A 26,436-nucleotide genomic window follows, 5' to 3' on the forward strand; every position below is an offset into this window, starting at 1 on the left:
CTTCTATAATAGTCTGGACAGTTTACAAGTGTTCCCGGAAGGTTACGTTGTGGAAGCTTGGTCCTCATTGTGGTGAAGATGCTGTGGAACCTCTAAAAGGTAGAGCCTAGTGAGAGTTCAGCAGATCAATTAGGGGAATGCCCAAAGAAGGGAACTGTGAGACATCAATTTCCCTTTGGCTCCATGTTTTAGGATCCTTCTTTGTGTACATCAGCCAGTTTGTCATGGAGCCTTCCCTAAAGCCTACTGTTTAGATTTTTCAGCCTCTAAAACTATAAATTTACAAAGTTAGCCTTCCTTAGGTATTTAATTATATTAACAGAAAACAGACTAATGCAATCACTTACTGATTTAAACAATATGATTTAATTTAAGTTTAAAAATATCACCCTGACTTCTGTATACAAAATAGATTCTAAAGGGACCTGAATGGAGGGAAGGAGTTCAATAAGGAAGCTATGACAATAGCTTAGGTAAGAGTGAATGTGACAGCCTACAGGGCAGGAGTAGAGACTGGAAAGAGTAAAATGATTTAGGTTATATTTTTGGATGTAAAATTAACAGGATTCTTTAACTGTTAGATGTTTTGGTGAACAAGATGAGTCAGAAAGGGCTGTCATATTTATACTTAAGTAGTATTTATTGAAACAGAGAAACCAGAAGAGAAAATTGTCCTTGAAGCAATGGAAAGTGTTTCATTAAGGAGGACGTGGTCAACTGTGTCAAACACTGCTGAGGAATTCAAGACAAGGAGAGAAAAGTACATCTTGAATTTGGCAACATGCGACTCCATGAGAAGTGCAGTTCCACCACAGCAGAAGAGAAGAAGGTCATAATGCAGTGAAGCATGAACAAAAGGTAAGGAATGTGGTATTCATAGACAATTCTGACATTTTATTTCACTTATACAAAGACCAGAGATAAGGGGCTGCAATAAAGGGGGATAGAACTGGTGAAGAGTGGTCAATGGCTTCTGTTATTTTGCTTTATGCTTTGCTTTTAAAATGGCATTTACTAGGGCATGTTTACTGATAACAGCAATCTGAAAGAGAAGAAGAGACTAAACCAGAAGAATGGTGCTTTGGAGCCATAGCACGGATAGGACTTTATATCAGCATCTCTATTATTCTAAGTAAACACATTCGTAATATGTTAGAGAAAAGTTCCCCACCCTCCAGATTTATTCGGTGTATTTTTATACCTAGTGCTATGAAGATAATAGGATATTTAGCATACTGCAAAGATGACCATACCGACTTGAGTTTAAAGAAGAAAAACATAAAATTTAATAGAAAAATGTAAAATTGTATTACATACAATTCTTCAATTAAAAAATATTTTACCTCTCGTTTGTCTAATGCAGCATATTCAGCTTCTATTTCTTCAGCCTCAGGATCCCGTGAAAATACCATCTGAGATTCCAGATTGAGAGCCAAATCTTTGTGGTGTTGCTTTTCAGCACAATCACATGGAGTATCTTTATTTTCATTCTCAGCAAACAAATCTCCTCCATGTTTCACTAAAAGCTAAAAAGGATTTTTAAAAAAAATTTACAACCTTAGATTTAAATGGCAAGTTATTTTATAGTACACATTGAAAAATTAAAAATATTATAGAATTGGCATAAAAATGCAACTGTATACTTGAAATATAATAAATGGTATTTAGGAGCAGTAGCTTCTGATTTTTAAGATTAGAAATTCTTGTTTTCAGTAATTAGCTCCATTTGTTAAACAATAAAAATAACAATTCTTAAACTTTATAAAGCACTTTGTCTAACTCCAAAACAAAATTTTAATTAAAAGATAAAAACATTTATAGTTATTCAGTACCTTAAAGTTAAAATTTTTTCTTATAATTTCCATAAATCTTTCTTAAACAAGATGACACTGCTGAACTATTACCTTAACCACTAATACCAGGTGTGCTGACAAAAACTTTTCATTTGTATCATTCATCATCCTGTGAAACACTGAAATGAAATTAGGATGAGCAAGTCACTGAGGCAAAGTTGTTCTCAATTATTTCTCAAAATAAGTGATGGAAATAGCTACTGACATACAAGCTGGGAAGATATTCCACATAATCTTTAGCCCAAACAAATCCCATCTTTTAAAACAGATGACACTCTGGGAAGCTGAGGAAGGATCACAAGTGTTGGCCCAGTCTGGACAACTTAGTGACTTAGTGAGAACCTGTATCAAAAAAAAAAAAAAAAGGAGGGGGGGCTGGGGTTGCAGCTCAATGTGAAGGCCTTCTGTTCAATCCCTGGTACCCCCCAAACAAACAAAAATAAAACAAAGTAAATAAATCTGGGATTTGTTTACTAATGAGGTTGCTGTCAGCTCTGAAGAAGTTAAATGCGCTATTTCTAAGGGCTCTACAAGTTCAAGATTTCCCACTATGTCTGCGTGGAGTTTAGGAAGGACATGAAAGTAAGTCTAGGATACCTCTGAAGGATGGCCTAATAGTCATATACATTCTTTTATAGGATTGTCATATTCACAATAATACAATAATAACCACTACTGTTTTCTAAGTACCAAGCACTATGTTAAGCACTTTAAATACACTTTCTAATTTAATATTAGCAACCCACATAACAAGAGTATTATTATCTCAAAAGTTAAGGAACTTGACCAAAGTTATCCAGGTAGGAAACAAAATGAATTTAGATATAAGTTTAACCATGCCTAAATATTGTGCTGCCTTGTATAGGCTCATCACACAAACTGAAAAAATCAAAGGCATCCTAGGTTGATCCTGAAGCTTTGCCAAGGCTCTCTTTTATGATCTAAAGGTGAATACATTTTTGAGGCTTTCATTTTGTATAAAGTTAATCAAACTGGTAATTTTTTTTCATTTTCTGCCAAATAATCTTTTTTAAAAAATTTAATTTATTGGTACATTCTAGGTAGACTACAGTTACATTCATTACTGGGATCTTGTACCTTTACATTCTGCCAAATAATTTTAGTCATCCCAGAGACCTGAGAAAATCAGGGACTTAAATAATATCAGGTCTGAAAGCCATTAGCTAAATTAAAAAGTCCATTGATTTGGCTTCAGCTTCTTGCTCTAGGTCTGGGGTACAATGGTTTAATTTTTTTAAGTTGTAAAAATAAGCAACTAGGTAAATTAGGAATACGAAATACAGATTTATGGCCATAAACATTAATTAAAATGCTCCCCAGCTCTTTAAAAAAAAATATGCTGAAGACAGCTGTAGTTCACTGTTACAGCCACACTGAGAATTTGAGGAGAAGGTCATATAAGCTGCTGTTTCCCACTTGGAACCCTTTTAGTCAAAGTGTGGTCTGGAGACCAGGAGTAGCAACATAGTTGTTTGCTAGAACTGCAGAATCTCAGACTTGCCATCCAATCCCCTCCTACCCCAAGTCTCTGAATCAGATCTGATTTCTAGGAAATCCCTATACAGATTTATATACATTTGAGAAGCAGTGATACTAGAGGATAACTGGTGTGGCTGTGGAAATTGATATGTTTACATTACTTAATTTATTTAATACCAAGGACTTGTAGTTAAGTTCACAGACTTCTATCTATAAGCAGTTATCTATTACTATTTTTAGACTCTATGGTTCACATTTTATCCAACACTTAAACACAAAGTAAAATCTTTTTTTCTGATTGCTGCAGAGCTAAAATACCAGATTTTATTCTCTAGTTTGCTATTCATAGTTAGAAAATGATCTCTAAAACATAACACTGGAATAGCTTTCAAAGTCACGATTTGATTTACTTTTAAAACACATTATCATAAAAGACCAAAATTTTACCAAACAAGACAAATCACCTTAATGACCCAGTCTTCCTTAACAAAAGCAAAGAAAACATTTTGGAAGTTGTGTTCTACCAGAAACTAAGTACAACCACTTTAAAAATATATGACAGAGTATAAACTCCATTCTCTGAGGAGTTAAAAAGGATGCTCATGTGGAAAGTAATGAACAAAAAATCATTGTTGAGAGTTAATGCTGACCACTGTTAGAATGAGAGTGATAGGTAATCTGTTTTTGCAAGGAGCTCCCAAATAAGCGTGCCAAATAAGCGTGGGTGAGGGAAACACAAAGATCTGTCTCTCATTGTTACAAATGGAATCTGAACAGAACCTCATAATCAGTGATGGAATGAAGGGTTCATGTTTGTTGCATTTGTTGTTTTGTGCTTGTTTGTTTGGTACTGGAGATCAAACTTGGGTCCTTGCACTTGCGAGGCAGGCGGTGGAACCACTGAACTAAATTCCTGCTGTTGCATTTGTCTTGAAAATCTGCTTTATGCTCTTTGGTATAAAAACTATTTTAACAGCCATACTATCTGACATTAAATGGTAATGTAATAAAAATTACTTTGGTTTGCTGTCCTTTGGATCAGAAATTCAAGAACACTAGTAAATGAAAAATGTGAATAAGCATTATTTCCTTACTTTCAAACAAGCTAAGGAAGACTTGAATAGGAGTGAATATTTTATGCCAATGTGTTTTTTAGCCTGTCAAACACTTGGTGGTACATTCTACCTAAAAGCAACCATAAAATTATCACTATCACGACACATCTATTCTTCTATTCTTTCTTTCCATCCATGATTCTAGAAGAAAAGGGGGTAACCCACAGTATTCAAGACAAATCCTGTCTCACCTTTTGGACCCATAATCTAAATAAGATCTTAACAACCTATTTGCCCATCCGTTGGAAACTGGATAAAGAAGTTGTGGTTTTTCTATAAAATGGAATATTACTCAGCCATAAAGAGCGAGAGAATAGATTCATTCATAGGAAAATGGATACATATTGAAGATATACTCCTAAGTGAAATAAATAAGTCCCACATGTGTAAATACCGAATAGTTTCCCTGGTGTGAATATTCTGCAACAATGCATAAGATTCTAATAAGATTACTGACATTTAGAAATGGGAGGAAAGGAGCTAAAGGTGTAGGGAAGGTGTGATACGTAGGGGAAGAACAAAAAGGGAAAAGAAAAAAATGTGAGAGAATGAAAAGATGAAAATAAAGTGTTTGTAGATGGGGAGGGGAGGAGGGGGAGAAGGGAGGGCAGAGGTAAGGGGAAAAAAATGAGAATCAAGACTTGCCATGTAAAGGTACATGATCCCAACAATGAATGTAACTGTACTGTATCCCTAAATGTACCAATAAACTCAATTAAAAAAAAAAATAATAAATAAATAAATAAGATCCTAATGAGATAATTGACCACGTGAAATAGGAAGAAAAGGGCTAAAGGGGTAGGGAAAGTGGGAAGGGTAGGGGAAAGGTAATAAGGGAAAATAAAAAAATATAAGAAAATGAAAAAATGGAAATAAAGTGTTTGTAAATGGGGAGGGGAGGAGGGGATGAAGGGAGGGGAGGGACAAGGGGGAAAAAATGAGAACCAAGACCTGTCATGGAGAGGTACAAGATCCCAATAATGAATGCAACTGTACTGTATACCTAAAATGTACCAATAAACTCAATTTAAAAAATTGAAAAAAATAAAAGTAAAAATAAATGAATGAATGAATGAATGAATAAACAAACAAATAAATAAATAAATAAATGAGTGGCTGGTAACTCTGAGCAAATCATTTAACTGCCTAAAGTCTCAGTTTACACAGCTCAATCTGTAAAATTATATAATTTTGAGAAAAGGTGCAGAACAAGATGATTCCTAAAGTCTGTTCTAAGATTAGTATTTCATCATCTGTGTGTTTCTTATGACTTTAGGCACTCCACTACTCCCTCTATTTCCTCTGTATTCACTCTGGCTTCCTACTAGCTTTTGGCATAGAGGTCCTTTAACATAATCCTGTAATCATTCTGGTTATTTTCCTAATATGGTCATGAGCTGGATAAGGACTTTTATTGGTCTGCACATAGGAAAGAGGTGCCATAAGATTATGATGCAGCTGAAAACTCCTATTGCTCAGTGTCATTGTGGCTGTCCAAGTCACAAAGCAACACATTGCTTACCTGTCTGGTGATGCTGCTGTAAAGAAAAATCTCCCATGAGTCACATAACAGCACAGCACCTGCAGATATGGACACCTGCTGTGTAGAGGGTTATACCATGGGGGTCTGTGGGATCACAGTGTGATGCTGACACAAGGGCAAAACCACTGAGAAATCACTTCTCAGGAAGGATTCTTTCATTGAGAAACACATGGCTATGCCACCGTCACTTCACTTCTTCAGCAAATGACTCAGCTACTCCCACCAGTCTGACATATACCCTACTCTATGGAAACAGTATCCCCAAAAGTCACTGATCTCTGAACTCTCAAATTAACAAACTTTCTCAGTCTTCTAATTCCTTGCCTTTTCTGCAACGCTACATGACTGAATATCCTCTCCTTGTGAAACTTCTCTCTCAGTATCCTTGGCGCTGTAACCACTGTGGCCCTTTTCTATACTTTTTCTACTTCCTTGATAGGCTCCACTACTTGATCTCAGTCACTTCAAACAGGCATTCTTGATGTTCTTGTTAATCTATAACCTAAAGTCTTTTCCATGCATCTCTCATCTATATGTTGTCTTGCTTTAGGTTATCAATGATATCAAGGATCCTCAATTCCAAATGTATCTTCTTTTTGATACCGGGGATCAAACTCAGGACCTTGCACTTGCCAGCCAGGCAGCAGAATCACTGAGCTAAATTCCCCACCCCAAATTTGTCTTTATTTTCAAATATTTAGTCCTCATTTTCAATATTCTACCATTTCATGTGGAAAATCTGAGACATGAGTCTCTATCCTTCTACATAACAACTCAAATCTTATCTCTTCTCTTCCAACCAATTCCTCCACCTCATCTACTTTTCAATGTCTGATCATTGTTAGCAGGCTTCAAAGTTACTCAGGCTGAAAACCATGCTCACCTACTGAAAAATAAATTTAATTTCTTTTACTCTAATTATAGATGAGAGCTTATAGAAAAACCAAAGGAAAAAAGCGTACATTCAAAGACAGCTGCTCATTGACAACAGTAACATTTTCAACTCTCCATCCTTTAAACTCTTTTTCTCCCTTGCTTTCTTATGCTACCAAACGCAACCAGTTCTTGACAATGTCCCCAATATCGGACTCACTCTCTCCATCACTAATACCACCACACAAATGCAGGCTCTTTATCAGATCACACCAGAATCGGTGCCATGATCTTTTTTAAGTCCTCGTGACTCCTTCTAGTACAATGGTTCTCTATCCTGGATAGCTACGGTTAGAACCACTGGTCCAACCGAAGGGTTACAAACTATGTAAGAATCACTCGGGTAACTCAGTAGTAATAGGTAGATCAAGGGTGCGGCTGTAAAAGATACATGCAACTTTTGAGTATTTATTTCAATGAAGGTGCCCACAGAATATGCTCTAAGCTAGGGCATCTCACTCTTTAGTGTAAATATGATTGAGACTGGGATTTTTTGTTGAACTAAAGATTCAGATTCAGCTGGTCTGAGATAGGACCTGAGTATCTGTATTTCCAACAAGTTTTCAGGTGATAAATACCAGTACCACTTTGAGGATCATTCCTGTATTGCTTAATTTTTAAATTCCAGGTGCTGAAAACACAATATAATAAGGTCAACACCAGTCTGATCTGTGAATGTTTTTTTTGGGTAGTGGGGATTGAACTCAGGACCTTGCGCTTACAAGGCAGGCATAGTGCCACTAAGCTAAATCCCTGGCCCTGTGGTTTTTTATTGCTTTGAAGAGTAGAATGCTCTGATAATTGCCAAAGTGTCAACAAGTTTTCGTAGCTATGAAGGGAAAAGTGTGACTTACCACCTTTGGTTTTCTAGTAACCTCTATTTAAGGTGACCTTAAGTAGGTCTTACAGCTCCGAATAAGGGAGGACTGCAAAGGAAATATATCATCCTCATTTTTAAAACACAGATTCTTTTCACAAAGAGTGAAGCACTGCTCCCAAACCAAAACTTCTGTCACATCCACAATTTACTGAATTGCATTATAGGTTAAGCACAGACAGAAATAAAATGCAGTCTAGTGAAGAGGTTTGTTCTAGGGAACTACCAGAGGAGAACTATCACTGAGCTTTTTATTGGATCATGCCAATAAACCTAACCCATCATCTCTCTGCAAAGTTCATTTCTACAAAGAATGATAAAAATATGCATTAAATGTTTAAATAAAATTACAGTGGTAGACACACTGCCATTAATCTCCCTCAAAATCCTCCCCTCACTCACACACACAGCCCATCCTTCTTGCCACTTTCTGAAGCAGTTCTGGAACTCCTCTTTCATGAATGGTGTCTTCATAGGATGTGATTAAAAAATACAGTGAATGCTATTACTGAATACCATCCAAAGGAAAGCAAGCTCATAAAAACATTATGCTGCGTCTTCACCCACCTTTTGCATGGGATCTGTCACCATGGGACTTCTGGCTCGTCCCAACAGTCAAAATGACCGTGAAAGGTAAGCAGTTTCAGTGGATTTATGATATGGAGGCAGCCGCATCACAAATTCATTAACCAAAGGGATCTCCAGAAGTGCTTCAGCAAGTGCCAGAGACAACAGGACAAGCATGCTTCAAGCAAGGGACTTTGGAGGGAGATTAATATCATGGTCTTTTACTGTAATAATTAGTTTTACTTATTTTTAATTTTTTATTTGTACATTTACATTCTTTGTAGGGAGTAGGTACATGTACATAACATATCCAAATTCATTTGATTCCCTTTCCCTTCCCCTGTCTCTACATTCCCTCCCCTAATTTTCTTTTTAAAAATTTCATGTCTGTGATATTTAATGGTTACATTCATTTTGGGTAACTGGCGTACGTACATGATATATCTTCATTCTTTTTTCACACCCTCCCTTTTTTGCCCCCCCTCCATCTCTTGGTCCCCTCTCATTTGCAAAAGATCTATCTCCTCTCTTCTTTTTCTTTTGTTTCACTTTATTTGTGTTTTGGATTTCTCATATAACAGCATATTATACTTAAACTTATATGTTTTATTTCACTTATGTTTTTAAGTTGCATCTATTTTATTACAAATGGCTCAAGTCATTTGACAGGTGTTCCATTATGTGTAGATATCATATTTTCTTTACCCATTTATCTGTTGATGGATATATAGGCTGCTTTCAAGATTTAGCTATTATAAAATGTGCTGATACCACCCCTTATTATGGTAACTTTAACTCTTGGGAAGATGTCTAAAAGGAGAATATTTGGGTAAAATGAAATTACAGTACTAGTTTTAGTTTTTGGGAATCACCATACCCATTTCTATATTGGTTCTATTAGTCTACATTCATACCAATGATAAAGGAGGAGGGTTCCTTTTTCCACACAGCCTTTTTAGCATTTATTATTTTAATTCTTGATTATTAACATATTTTCTGACAGAAGAAACCTGTGTTCTTTTAATTTGCATTTCTCTAGTGGCCAGTGATGAACATTTTTTCATGTACTTAATGACTATTTGTATTTCTTCTTCTGAGAAGTGCCTATTGATTTCAGTTGCCCATTTTTTGACTGGGTCTTTTATTTTGGGGATTGAATTTTTTAAAATTTCCCCATATATTCTAGACAATCATTTTCTGCCTGAGATGTAGCTAGCAGATTTTTTCCCATTCTGCAGGCTGTCTCTTTACTCTGTAGATTACTTTGCTGTCCAGAAGCTTTTTAATTTGATATAATCCCATTTGCTGATTCTTAGTGTTATTTCTCCACTGAGTTCTTTTCAGAAACTCCTTGCTTGCACTATGCCTTCAAACAATTTTACTTATTTTATCTTTCACCAGATAAAGTGTTTCTGTTTTAACATCTAATCCATTTGGACTTTAGTTTAGTACATGGTGACTCAGTCTTCTACAAGTGGATACCCACTTTTTCCCTGCACCATTTATTAAAGAGGTTATCATTCCTACAGTGTACATTTTTGGCCTCTTTGTCAAAGAATAAATAGCTGAATACAACTGGAGTTGTTTTTGCCTTCTAAATTTTGTTCTACTGACCCACATGTCTGTTTTTGTGACAATTCCATGTTGTTTTTAAACACTGTAACTTTGTGAGTATAACTTGAAGTCTAGAATTGTGATGCATCCTTTTTTATTCTTATTGTCCAGGGTTGTTTTTGCTATTTTGAGTGTCCTTTTAATCCATATGAGTTTTAGGATTAGGATTATTATTTAGAAATGTTATTGGTGTCTCAATGGAGATTTCATTAAATCTCTATATCAGAATGGTTCTGCCTATTCAAGAACAGGGGATATTTTTCTATATTCTGGTACCCATTTCAACTCTTTTCAGAGTTCTATAGTTTTTACTGCAGAGGTTTTTCACTTCATACGTTAACTACTAAGTATTTAATATTTTTTGATGCTACTAAGAGTGGTATTGTTATCCTAATTTCTTTCTCTGTTGACTTCATTATTGGTAATCAGGAACACTATTCATTTTTGTGTGTTGATTTTTGTACTCTGCTACTTGATGAATTTGGTTATTAATTCTAAAAATCTTTTGGTGGAATTTTTTGAGTCTTCTATGTAGAGGGTAATATAATCTAAAAACAGTAACAATTTTCTTTCTTCCATTACTATATATATCCCTTTATCTCTTTGACTGCTCTAGCCAATATTTCAAATAGTATATTGAATAGGAGTGGGACAGTGGGCATCTTTATCTTGTTCCTGATTTTAGAGACAACTTTTTTAGCTTTTCCCTATTCAATATGATGTTGGCAGTTGGTTTGTCATTTGGGTTTCATATGTCACGGTCCATCCATAACAAATCTCTTCAGGGTTTTTAGTATGAATGGGTATTGGATTTTTAAAAAGCTTTTTCTGTCTCTTCTGATATGACCATGTGGTTTTTTTTGTTTGTGTGGTGTAGTGTATTTACTGATTTGAGTTATGTTGTACCATCCTTGCATCCCTGAGGTGAAAACTTAGTCATGATGTATGATCCTTTTGATGATTTGTTGCATTCTGTTTACAAATATCTTGGGACGGGGATTTTTGCAACTTTGTTTACTAGGGAAATTGGCCTATAGATTTCCCCCTCTTTTTTTTTCGGTCTTTGTCTAGTTTGAGGATTCGAGTAACACTTGCTTCCAGGGATGAGTTTGAGGAATACTGGGTGTTATAATCTTGACGTTCTTACAGAATTCAGCAGGGAATCCACCAGGTCCTGGGTGTTTGTTGATAGATTTTTAAAAAATTACTACCTCGATTTCATGGTTATTAGATTTTTCAGAAGTTTTCTTCTGTTGTTTCAGTTTTGGAAATACACAGGCTTCTAGGGATCTCTCCATTTCTTGAAGGTTTTCCAACTCGTTGGAGTACAATTTTTCACAGTAGTTACTAATGACCTTATGGATTTGGGTGGTATCTGTTGTGATTCCACCTTTTTCACGTCTAATTGCCTCGGTAAGACTCTTGTGTCTTCTTTTTTTGATAAGTTTAGCTATGGTTTATATATTGTATTTACTATTTTAAAGAATCAGCTCTTTACAATTTCCCTTCACAAACTAGGGTTTGGTGTGGATTGTTCCTTTTCAAGGATCTTGAGGCTTATAATACAGTTATTTATTTGACTTTGCTAAGTTTTTCTAATGTGAGTAACTGTCTACAATATATTCCCCTCTTAGGACTGCTTTCTTTGTGTTCTATAGGTTCTGATATACTGTACTGCCATTTTTTATTACAGAAATTGTTTAATTTCTTCCTTGATTTATTCTGTGACCTATTGAGTATCAGGAGTGTGTTATTAAGTTTACAGGTGTTTATAAATTTTCTCTGGTTTCTTTTGTGATCTGTGCACAATCATTTCACAGTATACATGGAGTTGATTTTGATTGTTTGCATTTCTATAAGTAGGCTCTGGGGCCTTGAATGTGATCGATTTTGGAGAAAGTTTCTTGTGCTGCCGAGAGGAATGTGTATTTTGTAGAATCTATTAAGTCAATTTTTTCAAGGGTATGGTTCAGCTCTAATATTGATTTAATTTGTTTTTCAGTTTGTCTCTTTGTGAAAGTGGGGTAATGAGGTCACCCACCCCCCCTTTGATTTTGTTGGGGTTTATTTGATCTTCATATTTGTTTTATGAAGTTATGTGCTCCAATGTTCGGTGCATGTAAATTTACAATTGTTATCTTTTTCCTGTTGGACTGTCCACTTAATATGTAGTGTGACCTTCTTTGGCTTGCTTTCAGAGGCCTGATGCATGAAATATTGTTTCCTGTCCTTTGATTTTTAGTCTTTGAATTTCTCTTTGGATTAGGTGAGTTTCTTGAATGCAATAGACTGTAGGGTACTGCTTTGTGCTGTTTTTCTTTGGTTTTATTTTTTGGTACTGGGGATTAAATTCAGGACCTTGATATTGAGAGACAGGTGTGGTGCCACTGAGCTAAATCCCCCACCCCTGGATACTGTTTTTGATCCATTCTACCAATATGCATCTTTTAACTAGAGAGTTGAATTTATTTATTTACATTGAGTGAATACTGAAAGGTCTGACTTATTCTTGCATTTTTTGTTAGTGAAATCTTTTATTTTTCCATTTTTGTTTTAAGACTTGCCTTATAGTCATTCTATGTGATTTTTTTGGCATTGTTGTCTCTGTCTAGGATACATCTGAGTACTTTTTTTTTATAGTGCTGATTTGGTGCTCATGTATCTTTTAAGGTATTCTTTGTCATGGAAAGTCCTTATTTCTCCAGGATATATTAGTCTGTGTGAGAAGATGTTTGCTTTTATGCCTTGAAAGTGCTTTCATTCTAAACTCTCCTGGTCTTCAAACTTTGTACTGGAATGTCTGCTGTGACCCAGTGGATTTATCATTAATATGTGAGTTTTTGCTTTACTCTGATAGCTTTGAAAATTGTCCTTATTTATTTATTGACATCTGGGCTTTTTTACTAAGATGTGCTGTGAGAGTTTTATTTTTCATTGTAGTTGATGTTCTGTATACACATAAATGTGTATGTATTTTTTTTTTCATTCTGGGCATTGCAATCCAATAGGGTATGAAGAAATTGTCATTTATATGTACACCTCTTTAGTTAGAAACTGTTTTCCATTGACTTGGTCATGGCTTTATTTGTTTAGGGATATTTTTCAACCCTAAAAGTTTTTCAATTTAATTAGGTTGGATTCTGTTACTATGTTGCAAGGAATTACTATTGGTTGTATTGGTGTAAACAGAACTAAACTTACATCACTCAGATACATAAAACTTGTTTTGATAATTTCACCTTTTTGTCAATACCCCTTAAAGACTATACTGTACTAGGATGTATGAGATTTGGGTATGTGGAAAAGCAGAAAGGGAAGGGAATATGCCAGTGATGATGAGAGGAAGACAAGAGATATGTTAACTGGTAAAAAGAAAATAGAGGGCTGTTGGAGTTATTTCATACCTTGGGTAAAAGGACTTGGGAGGATATATGTGTAGTCAAAAGGATGAATGCAGATGGGTGGTAATATATTTAAAGATTTGGGGAGATTGTGAGATTGATGGTGCCTGTTAATATTTTTGTTGGTAATTTTGTTTGATTCTCTAAACTCAATTTTGTTAAGGATTACCCTAATATACCATTAAATAGTAGGTTTAATTTGTAGCACTAGTTAATATTTATTCTCTAATGCATCTATACAGACACTAAAATATAGAGGACTATGAATACAGAGGCAATGAAAGATATAAGAGAGGGAGCAACTCAAACAGGAAACCCTTGAAACAACGTAGTATAATCATACGATCTCAATAAAGAACTAAAAGAAAGAAGAGTAAGAAAAATGAAAAGGGAAAACAGAAACAACAAAGAGAAATGATGAGAATATACAAATGCAACAAATTATAGAGGTTATAATAACTACAACTGAAACTTCCTGGAAGATGGGAGAGGTAAATAGCAGAAAAAGAGCTCCTCTCTAAGATTTGTTGTCCAGATGCTGGAGTACAGCCACATGATGAAGAGGAGGGAAGTGGGTTCCTAGGATACAGGAAAGATCTGAAATGAGAAATGAAGACCATAGGGGGAGCAAAGAGAGAGACTTCAATAAAGAAGGAGGTGGCATGTGGTGCTTTCCCGCTGAGCCCTGACTCAATGAATGGGAGAGATGGTTCAAACCTACAAATGTATGGTGACTACTGGTGACCCCAGAAGCTTCCACAGAGAAATGTGTCAGTGGAACAGATCAGTGGACACAGCAGACTGCAGTGGCTGCCTGTGTTTGATGCTACTGTTATTGCTGATTGTACTACCATAGCCAAGGTAACATGATAGTTCTAATCAAGTTGCACTTCTTGGTAGGCCTGAGATTGCCTAAGGGTCATAAACAATACCAGTGCCAAAGAACCAGGGCTGGGCCAAATTGAAGAGGTAGGATCTTGTAATAGACTCAAAACCCAAAAGCCAACTATACATGGAAGATATCTCTGAGAAGTAGTAATTTCCTAAGGGTTCTAAATAGTAGCAATCAAGCTATTTGCCATAAGCAATATATAAACATCAACCCACTAACTAAACTAAAAAAAAAAAAAGAAAAAAGAAAAAAGAAAAAAGAAAAAAAATTTCAAAAAAGAAGAAAAAGAAAAAAGAAAGAAAGAAAGAAAGAAAGAAAGAAAGAAAGAAAGAAAGAAAGAAAGAAAGAAAAGGAGAAGACACAGAAGCAAGATCCAACTCCAGGCTTCTAACTCACAAAAAGCAAACCCAAAGGGAAATGAGATGGAACAATTTGAAAACCACCCACCAAGACTCTCTGAAGTGAAAACAGCTGAGGTAACAAAGCAAAAGAATGGCACTCTAGGAAAAAAAAAATCAGAAATAATTTCACAGATAACTACAGAGAAGGTGACAACAATGAAAGACATGCTTAGTGACTCTGGAGCAGATACACATAAAAAAAAAAAACCCTTGGAAAATCATGGAAACAATGAATTCCTAACATAGGAAGGAAACAGAATAAATGAAAGATTCAAACATTTTCAGAGGGTTAAAATTTCCACTGAAAGTATATGCAGTAGAATGAACCAAGGTGAGGACAGAATATCGGATATAGACAGGATTGAAGTTAGTGATCACAAAAGAAACATTTCTTAAAAACAGCAAGGAACCATGAAAAATCAATCCAACATGTGCTAGATGATACAAATAATAAAAAGATTGATCGAAGTCAGTGAAAAAGCATGAGATGGGGCAAAAGATATTTTAAAAACCTGTTCACAGAAGTAATGGTAGAGAACTTTTGAAACAGGAAAAAAGGATTTGACATACAGATAAGTGAGGCATATAGAACTCCAACTAGCCACGATGAAAAACAAAACCTATACCTAGGCATACAATAGTCAAGATTCCACAAATTCAATACAAGAACAGAATATTAAAAGCTATTAGAGAACAGAAACAAACTACAAAGGAAAGGCAATCAGAATCACAGCAAACTTTTCAACACAAACTCTCAAGTCAAAGAGAGCTTGGAGTGAAGTATTTCAAGCCCTACAGGAAAACAACCTCCAACCCAGAGTGATGCACCCTGCAAAACTACCTTTCAAAATTGATGGAGAAAATAGGTGCTTCCATGACAAAGAACACCTGAGGAAATTTATGACCACCAAACTAGCAATACAAAATTTCTGAAGGATATTCCAGACAGTGATAACAAAAATTACAACTCCATGAACCCTAAAAGAATTAATCCAACAGGCAAAACAAGAAATTACACAGAAGGGGGGAAAGTGAACCAAAAACAGCAAAATAACACTGCAAAGGTAAAGTCAATATATAAATATATATATATATATATCAGTTATAAATATCAATGTTAATAGTCTTGTTTGACCAATCAAAAGAAACAGACGAGCAGAATGAATGAAGCAAGATCCAACACTATGCTGCATAAAAGAAGCACATTTAATTGAAACAGAAATTAATAAGACTGAAAAAAATCAAAGAATGGAAGACAATATTCCATGCAACAGGAAGCTGGAAAAAAGCTGGGTAACTTTTTTTTTTTTTTTTTTATAGCAGGGATTGAACTCAGGACCTTGAACTTGCAAGGCAAGTAGGGTGTCACTGAGCTAAATAACTGGCAAGGGTAGTGATTGTACTTGCAAACAAAGTGGATTTCAAGCCAAGACTAATCAAGAGAGACCAAGAAGGTCACCAGATCCTTGTAAAAGAAACAATTCAAGAGGAAGAGATATCAATCATAAATATATATGCACCAGCCCATCGCCTTATATAAAACATGAACATGGACATGAAAAATCAAGTAAATAATAATACAATTATAATAGGGGACCTCAATATACCACTGTCACAAATAGATCTACTAGAGAAAACAACAATGAAATATCAGAACTGAACCTAACTTTTGAACAAATGGACTTGTAGATGTCTAGAGAGTATGTGACCCCATAACATCAAAATATACATTCTTTCTGCTGAATGCTCTCTAAAAGAGTGTTCTCCAAAAAGACCACAAACTAGCACATAGAACATGCTTAAGTAAATGCAAAGAAAATGAAATTCTCTCATGCATATTATTAGACAATAGTGCAATTAAATTAGAAATCACTGACCAAAGAAACCACAAGAACTTCATAAATACATGGAAATTAAATAACACCCTCCTGAATAAGCAAGATGAAATAATGGAAGAAATTAGACAGTTTCCACAATTAAACAATAATCCCAATACAACATATTTGAACTTATGAGATACAAAAAAATAGTCCTATGAGGAAAATTTATAGTGATAAATCCTACCTCAGAAAAACGGTGAGCTCAAATAACCTAATGTTGAAGTGTAAGCTTCTAGAAAAAGAAGAGCAAGGCAAGTCTAAAGCTCATATGAGGGTGGAAATTATAAAGATCAGAAAAGAAATACAATGGAGACTAAGAGAACTATGAATAATCAATGAATCAAAGAGTTGGTTCTTTGAAAGATTAAATAAAATTGACAAACCCTTAGCCAACCATAACAACAACAACAAAAAAATCAAATCCATGCAATTAGGAATGAAAAAGGCGAAATCACAACAGATCCTGCAGAAATCGAGATCAATACATATTTTGAGAACCTGTATTCTACTAAGGAGGCAAACACAGAAGAAATGGGCAGATTCCTAGATATATGTGAATTACCAAAGGTGAATCAAAATGAGGTATAATTTCTAAATAAACTACCATTACTCAATAAAATTAAAGATGTAATTAAAAGCCTACCAGCAACAAAAGCCCAAGCCTTGACAAATTCATTGCTGAATTCTACAAGAAATATAGAGAAGATATCATGCTGTGACTTCTCACACTCTTCAATGAAATTGAAAAGAAAGCAATATTCCCAGACTCACTCATGGAAACAAGCACTACCCTAATACTAAAACCAGAGAAAAATCCAACCAAAAAAAAAAGAGAACTATAAGCCAATCTCTAATGAACATGGGTGCAAGATCCTCAGTATGATACTGGGAAACAGAATGGAGCAAATCATCAAAAAGATTATACACCATGACCAAGTAGGATGCATCTCAGACATGCAAGGATATTTCAATTTATGTAAATCAGTAAATGTAATACACTATATTAACAGAGCCAAATACTAAAACCATATCATCATCTCAAGTGATGCAAAAAAAGTGTCTGACAAAGTCCAACCCATTCATGGTAATAATCCTACAGAAAATTGGAATAGATGGTCTTTATCTCAATCTGATAAACATCATCTATGACAAAGCAACAGGCAGTATCATTCCAAATAGACAAAACATGAAAGCTTTCACTCTAAAATCAGGAACAAGACAAGGATGTCCACTGTCACCACTCTTATTCAATATAGTTCTAGAAGCATTAGCCAGAGCAATTAGACAAAAGAAAGAAAAAAGGAGTATGGACAAGAAGGAAAGAAGTTAAATTATCATTATTTGAGTATGACATGATACTGTACATAGAAAGTACATGATACTGTACCCCAAAAACTCCACCAAAACATTTCTAGATTTAATAATCAAATTTAGTAGTGTAGCCGGATACAAAGTCAACATTCAAAACTCAATAGCATTCCTGTACACAAACAACAAACTCACTGAGAGAGAAATTAGGGAAACCACACCTTTCACAACATCATCCAAAAAAAAAAAAAAAAAGAAATACCTAGGAATCAGTCTAATGAAGTAGGTAAAAGACCTTTACATTGAAAACTATATAGTACTATGAAAAAGGAGATTGAAGAGGGTATCAAAAACCAGAAAGATATTCCCTATTATTGGATAGAAACAACCAATATAGTGAAAATGGCCACACTCCCAATATTGTTATCCAGATTTAATGCAATTCCAGTCAAAATACTAATAGCATACCTCACAGAACTAGACAAAACAATCTAAAATTTATTTGGAACCAGAACAGACCTAGAATAGCAAAAGCCATTCTGGGAAACAAAGAAAAGTCAGCGGGTATCACAATTCCTGACTTGAAATTATACTACAAAGATACAGTGATAAAACCAGCAGGGTACTGGGGAAAAAAAATCCAACAAACAAACAAAAAAAAACAAAACAGGCCCGAAGATCAACGGAACAGACTAGAAGATGCAGAAAAAAGTCCAAACACAATCAGCCACATTATCTTTGACAGAAGGGCCAATACCTTCACTGGAAAAAAGATAGTCTCTGTAATAAATGGTGTTGGAAAAGTGACTTTTCCACATGCCAAAGACTGAAACTAGACCTACATCTCTCATCATGCACTAAACTAAAAAATAGATCAAAGATCTAAATATTAAAATAGAAATACTAAATCTGCTGGAAGATACAATAGGTAGAACTTTCGAAGACATAAGTGTAGGCAAGGACTTTATGAAGAAAACCTCAATCGCACAGGAAATATCACAATCAACAACTGGTGATCGAACTTGGGATGAGCTTCCCACTTGGAAGGCAGGCAACAGAACCACTGAGCTAAATCCCTGGCCCTGGGATCTCTTATTAAAAAGATTTTTTGTACAGCAAAACAAACCACCAACACAGTAAAGAGAACCCAGAGTGGGAAAAAAGTCTCGCCAGCTATTCCTCAAAGGACTGATATCAAAAATATATAAAGAACTAAAAAAAAAAAAAAAAAAAAAAAAAAAAAAAAATCAGACCCTCTAAATTTAATGACCCTATTCAAAAATGGGCACCTGAAATAAGCAGACATTTCACAGATGAAGAAGTAGAAACAGCAAATAAATATATGAAAAAATGTCCAACATCTCTGGTCTTTGAGAGATGCAAATTAAAACAATGATGAGATTCCATTTCACTCCAGAAAGAATGTCTTTTATCAAGAAGTCAACCAATAACAAATGCTGGCAGGGTTGTGGTGGAAAAAGAACCCTTCTCCACTGTTGGTGGGAGTGTAGACTGGTGCAATCACTGTGGAAATCCTGTAGAGATTCCTCAAAAACTAAAACTAGAGGTTCCATGTGACCCGGCTATTCCCTTTTGGTATCTTCCTGAAAGAATTAAAAGCATCATACCACAGCAATGTATGCATGCCCATGTTTATAGCAGCACAGTTTGTAATAGCTAAATCTTGGAAACTGTCCAAATGCTCATCAAGTGATGAATAAAGTGGTTTTTTTTTAATATACAATGGAGTACTACTCTGTCACAAAGAAGGACAAGCTTGAAACATTTCCAGCCAAACTGAGAGACCTTCAGACCACAGTCTTAAGTGAAAGAAACTGAACACATATATTCTAATATCACATTGTTTTTCTGGTGTGAGAAATGGAAAGTGTAAATAAGGACCAAAATGTACAACAAATATTGAAAATTGGAAAGAAAATGTTTAAATGAGAAGGGAAACAAAGTAGGGAGGAGAAGAAAAGGAAAGAAGGGACAAGAGAAAAAAAAGGAAAAATGAAGAGGCCTTTGCATATAAGGAGGGGAGGGGCATTGAAGAGAAAGGAGGGGAATTGGAAAAAAAAGAAGTAAGATATATCACGTACATGTACAAATTCCCTATCATGAATGTTATCTCAAGTGTACCAGTAAAATACTAAGTTAAAAAAACACCCAATAACTATAACTTATACAATAACTATAGAAATAAGAAAAGCTTTGTTCAGTTATTATAGCAGTAACTCACTCTTCCATAAAGCTCCTTGTCACGGAAACCGCTGCCTGTTCAAAGCCGTGGGTGCTGGCTGCCAGTCCCTCCCAATTCATGCCACTGTTTGGAGCTCCAGGCGTACCCCCTTTTGGACCTGCAGATCCAACTTTCTTGACTGATTTAGAGGTTAAATGTTGCAAACTTCTCCACTCCTTTTTTTGCCTCTTATGTGGCCTAAAAGCTGCTAACCCAGGTTCTGATCACTATTGTCTGTTTCAGCTCTACCCACAGCAATCACAAGACGGTGTTCTCTCTCCTGGCTCGGGGAGTACTGCTGTGACAGAATTATTGTTTTACTTTGTTGCAGAGGTGATATCCACTTCCTTCTGCTATTTTCTGTTGGTGTCCCCTCCCTCCATGGGAGGCAGCTGACACTCATTGGTAGGGTGCTGAATGCTCCATGTACCACACTCCCATTGTACGTGAGGGAAATAGGTGGGTTATTACTGTTATTATAAACACTGTGTTGGAGAATCTTTTCTCCCAGGATCTTGCCACCCATTGGCTCTGGGGACAGAAGTGCTGGTACATGGCTATGAAACTGTACCTACCTACCCCTTTTTGTTTTAGGTTTGAGTTCCTAGGCTGAAGCGGTCTAATTTCTCACGCCCAATGGGGAAGGATATCTTGACTTTGGGCTTACTTAACAATCCAGACTGTCTTTGAAGGGGCTGTCTTGCTGCCTCCCTCAGCATGGCCTTTTCCCAAGATGGCAAGGGTGCTGGTCTGGGGCAAGGACCAGGGTACCATGTTCCACGTGTGCAGTGGTTTTCTCTCTCATACCCTCCAAACTCTGGATGTCAGTTCAGGTGGGCTGTCTTTTCATTTATTGTCTGGTATCAGACTTTATCATTTGCCCTTGACTCAGAGAACCTGCTTTTTCTTCAGAGCCAAGTTGGAAGTAGTCACTGCTACATGTGTTCCCTGGCTTTTTTGAAACTACAATTTTTCCATTGTTTATATTTTTCCAGCACACCTCATATCCCAACGTAGAAAACAAGTCTCAGGTCCCGGGATTTAGTTCAGTGGTTCTGCAGGCTGCCTCGGAAGCAGAAGGACCCGAGTTCAATCCCTGGTACCAAAAAAAAAAAAAAACCCCAAAAAAACAGAAAGAAAGAAAACAACAAAAAATATATAATTTTAATTTAAATTTATTTAAATGTAATTTATTTAAATTATTGAAATTTTTATTAAATTTTTTAAAGTTTTATTTTTTAGTTCAGACCAACTGTACATAATATTTTAAAGTCTTGTGTACAATTAAAATACATAGGACTTGGTATATATTGAGTGTTATTTTATATATTTTTAAAAAGTCCTTAAAATATAGAATCATCTTTGCTTTCCTTTACTAGTTCTTTGTATTTTGCAACAGTTTACTGCAAATTAAAAACCATGGCCAAATCCAGTCTTGCTGCCCATTTCATTATAGCCTAAGAACCAAAAATAATGGCATATGTGTGTGTGTGTGTGTGTGTGTATTTTTTTTTGTATCAGGGATGAAACTCAGGACCTTGCACTTGTGAGGCAGTTGGTGGCACCACTGAGCTAAATTCCCAGACAGGCTTTTATATTTTTAAATGATTAAAAAAATTTTTTTTGACGTGACAATTGTAAGAAATTAAAATGGCAAAGTCCATTAAATAAAGATTTGTGGAACAATGCTGTGTTCCTTTATGTAAGTATTATCCATGGCTGCTTCCTAAAATACTGACAGATGTTCCTAAAACACTTACTTTCTAGTTATTCTCAGAAAAAAAGTGTATTAACCAATAAGTAATTCTTTGGTACGTAAAAAAATTACAATTGCAGGAATCTTTCTTAGAGTTCATCTTTTTTGCTTTTTAAAACAGGATCTCACTATATAGCCCAGGCTGGCCTTGAACTTGCATTGGACCCTCCTACCCCTAAACCTCTCAAGAGCTGGGATTAGAGATATGTGCAACCATACCTGGCTTCTTATAGTTCTCTATATCATATGAGCACTTCTAATTTTCTAACAATTTAAGACTACTGGGACATTAAACTTTTTCTCATAAATAATTTGTAATAACTAGTATTACTCCAGATTGTCCTGTTTATAAAAAAAAAAAAAGCTCTAAAGTAAAGATCTGACAAAAAGCACTTGTTATTTAAAGAGTAGAACACAGATGAAAAAGAAGGGTCCAGCTAAAAGACAAGGAAGAGTTCTACTTTGCCCATGAGTGGTACTAGCCAGATACAATTAAAACTAATACAGAAAGGATAGTCTAAATTCCAAGTGTCCACAGGTTATAGGGTGAATGACAGTATCATTAATAGAATCAAGATAATCCAGACAAACTAGAGAAGATTAAAAACAGTTTCAGAAATACTGAATATGAGGGACTTTTGGAAATCTATATGAGGAATCAACCAGGCAGCAACACAACATGGGAAACTTCAGGATAATCTATCAGAGACACCTCCTATCAGTGCAATTCCATACATAGCCAGTGATACCTTCATGCTTGAAGGGTCACAGAACTCTAGGATTATGGAGTTTTAATTTTATGTCATGCTTGTGTGTGTGCAGGGATACTTATGGAACACAACTATTAAAGTGAGAAGGATTTGCTTGGTATGGTGGTACAACATATCTGTAATCCCAGCATTTGTGAGGCTGAAGTGGGAGGACTGCCAAGAATTTGACACCAACCTAGGTTACATAGTGACTTCACTGCAGCACAAACTAAATAGTGAGAGCCTGTCTCAACAACAACAACAACAACAACCCTGAAACACTATAGGAAGAAAAAAGTTTAACAGCAATGTTTCATTTCTATGGTTAAAACAATGAGCCACAGGAAACTATTTGTTTAATTCATTAATTGAACATATGAAATTGTCAAATGATATCTTCATCAATTCTAACCTTAATAATCATTCAAAGAGCATTTTATACAACCAGAGAAGGTATGTTTCCATAAATATAAGTCCTTCAGAGTTAAAAGCCAGGTTGGTCTTAACCTTGGGGGGGGGTAATTTTAAAGGCTAAAAATGCGATTTATTTTAAGGTAATCACAGACTAATAAAAAACTAGTAATAAAAGAAGTCTTTGGGATAACTCTGAAATTATTTATCCCAACCATCTAAGAGGCTGAATGAGTCGTGCAAAATCTCCAAGTCAGTCACTATGATGACCTAGATACCAGTGCTCTTCCCACTACAAGATGGTCTCTTGGTTTTAGAAAAAATTAATAAATACCCCAAACCTTTATGTTATGTTTTGTACCAATGAACAGTAGGAGAATTAGAAATTGCAATACAGATGTTAGTTATTACCACTATTATTCTTGTGGCTAATGACAAAAACAAAACAAAACAAAACAAAAACCATAGAGAGAAATAAGTATAGAAAAACATACTTAAATTACTTATTACCATAATTTTTATAAGTAAAGTCTAAACCTTCCCTATTCATCAAAGTAGCATGACATCACCTAAAGATATCAAAAAACTAATATTCTAAGGTTTACAGTCATGTTATGAATCATATATTATAATATATGTATTTCATGCACTTATACTAGAAAATACAATAAGGCCTCTGGCAATTAATTAATATATGCTTCCCTAGGAAACTTTTAGTTTAGAAACATAAAGGCTTAAGGATGAACAAAAGTATAGTTAAGTAAAAGAGATATATGAAATTTTATATGCATAATATTGTGAAATTTGACAATGAGTATCAGAAAAAAATGTAAGATGCATATTCACAGAGCTCCACTGGAATGTTTTCCATTAAGTCAGAGAGCTGTTCTGAATACAGGAAAATGAAAACACTCACCAAATGGCATAATTATATAATGTGATATGCTTGATAGATCATGTAGTATACACACACACTCACTCACACATACTAATCAAGAAAATCATTAGGCCTTCTAGATAGGACAGAATAAACCCAGCACTAACTTCCCTCACTAACTGAACAAAATAATGTTAGCAAAAACATCACACTCAATTTTTCTGAACAATTTAACAAGCACAATATTGTAAACTTTAGAATCAACAACTACTGAAGCAATGCTTTTGGGGAAGTTCTGGAAGCAAGATGATATTAAAGCAGCAATTTAAAAACATCATTACTCCCTTCAAAATAAACCATTTTCTGCTCTAACCCACTTAAGAACTATGATGCAGTCCCATCAATAATGGTGAGTCACGACAGCAGGAAATCTACAGGAGCTGAACACAGAACAATATCCAGAAAGTCTTGGGTAAAAAGCTTCAAGAATTCTGCTACTAGTCCTCTACCACAAATCCTAGAACATTCTTCCTTCTACATTGAATTAGTGTTAGAAAGTAGTGCAGAAAAAGTAGCTTCAGATTTAATGACTGTCACTAACTAGTGGACAATGGCAACACAGGCATAAAATATGAAATGATAAAGATTCTAAAGATTAGCAAGTATCACAAAAATAGGAATAAGAAAATGCAAGATCACAAGGATTCTAGCAAGAAAATTATTCTTCAGATATGCTAAAAAATCTTTTAAGAAAATATATTCCTATTTTGACACATTGATCAATTTAAAGTATAACATTCAAGAAATATCAAATTTTCCCAGATCTATATTTTATTCTCATTAGAATCATTGCTTTTCCAATAAAATACATAATTTTAAAAATGAAAATATCCAGTCTTAACAGCTCACAGTTAAATACGTCTATACAAAAGAACTTCAGCTAAGAAAAATCTGTTCTGTTGTATGTACAGTAGGAATGATACTAAATAAAGTATGTCTTAAAAGCTCACAGTTAAATACGTCTATACAAAAGAACTTCAGCTAAGAAAAATCTGTTCTGTTGTATGTATAGTAGGAATGATAGTAAATAAGGCATGATTTCTCAGCTAAGATTCCACGTTACATGAGTGATTATATCTAAGCCTGTCAAGGTATTATATATATATTTATATATAAAAATATATAAAAGTTCTAATATAATATATACTCAGGAATACTTTGGTGTGAACAGGAAAAAAAAACACACATTTCAAAACTACAGGTGTTAAAGACTTCAGTAAATGCATTCACAAATATTCATCCATGACTTTGTGAACTTAGTGACTTAGATAATGTATTTATAAGTCCCACTTGATGTCATATTCAACAAAAAAGCAGAATGTATCTCTACTGAAACTATTACTTTTAATACAACAGTGCTTACCTATTGATTGTCATTCAAAAAAAGGTTAGTAAAGTTTTAATTGCTTTTGATTCCATTTTACTTCAAAGATTACTATGTACTATTTCCTACCTAAAACAACATGATAACTTTATTTCACAAGAGCCCTGACTCTTTTAGAATGAAAAAAGGAAAAAAAATAATGGGTAGTTAAGATATAAGAAGACCAGCAAGACAAATACTAATTATTACATATTACCAAAACACAACTTTTATAATGCAGAATATTAATAGAAAAGTTTTACCTCTACACAGGCTTTCATCCCTGAGGCAGCAGCATAGTGAAGGGGTGTATTTTTTTTGTTATCAACAGCATCAATAGCTGCTCTCTCATATTCACCCTGGTCAAGTTTTGCTCCTTTCCATCTTAAGATCATCTGGAGACAATCTGCTCTTCTGAAATCATCTTCCACAGGGCGTACTAATCGAGGATGAAGGGCTCCTTCTGATATCATGATCTGAGGTCCCATACACAACAAATGCATAGATGTTTCATTGTGCACATTCCGTTTATTTGGATTTCCATCTCTACCAAAAAGAAAAGTCCTAAAATGGAAAGGAAGGATGAAAACCACTTTTTTTTTTCCTAGCTGTAAACACATCGAAGACAACACATTTAAAAGATAAGCTCTGAGGAGCAGCTGGTAAAAACTTTTCCCACATTATAGGTTGTCTCTTAGTTCTGTTGATGGTTTCTTTTGTGGTACAGAAGCTTTTTAATAAGATGAGATCCCACTTGTTGATCCTTTAGGAAGGTTCTCATTTGTGGTGTGACCATACCTTCATTTTGGCATTATCTTTTCTTTTTTTAAACTTTTTCCCCCCTTTGGTACCAGAGATTGAACTCAAAACTCAAAACCTTGCACTTGCCAGGCAGGAGAGATGCTACTGGAATATATAAAGAACTCAAAACAATCAGCCCCCCCAAATATAAAGACCCAATTCATAAATGGGCATCTGAAATGAACAAATATTTCTCAGAAAAAGAAGTAAAAGCAGCAAGTAAATATATGAAAAAATGTTCCATATCACTGGTCATTCAAGAGATGCAGATGAAAAAAACACTGAGATTCACC

The 26,436-nt window shown here is 35.0% G+C and overlaps 1 protein-coding gene across 2 annotated transcripts in view; it reads right to left on the reverse strand.

Annotated features, from left to right (window-relative positions):
• Positions 1-26,436, reverse strand: part of Ankib1 (ankyrin repeat and IBR domain containing 1) — a 148,503-nt gene that overhangs the window by 84,195 nt on the left and 37,872 nt on the right. For both annotated transcript variants that reach the window (XM_010603484.2, XM_010603482.2), the window contains exons 3-4: positions 25,606-25,906; positions 1,344-1,526 (exon numbers count right to left, since the gene is read on the reverse strand). In XM_010603484.2, the coding sequence (XP_010601786.1) occupies positions 1,344-1,526; positions 25,606-25,906 (484 nt within the window). The remainder of the gene's footprint in view (positions 1-1,343; positions 1,527-25,605; positions 25,907-26,436) is intronic.

Source organism: Fukomys damarensis, unplaced genomic scaffold (genome assembly GCF_012274545.1).
Source record: "Fukomys damarensis isolate Sample0158 unplaced genomic scaffold, DMR_v1.0_HiC HiC_scaffold_4, whole genome shotgun sequence".
Taxonomy (NCBI): domain Eukaryota; kingdom Metazoa; phylum Chordata; class Mammalia; order Rodentia; family Bathyergidae; genus Fukomys; species Fukomys damarensis.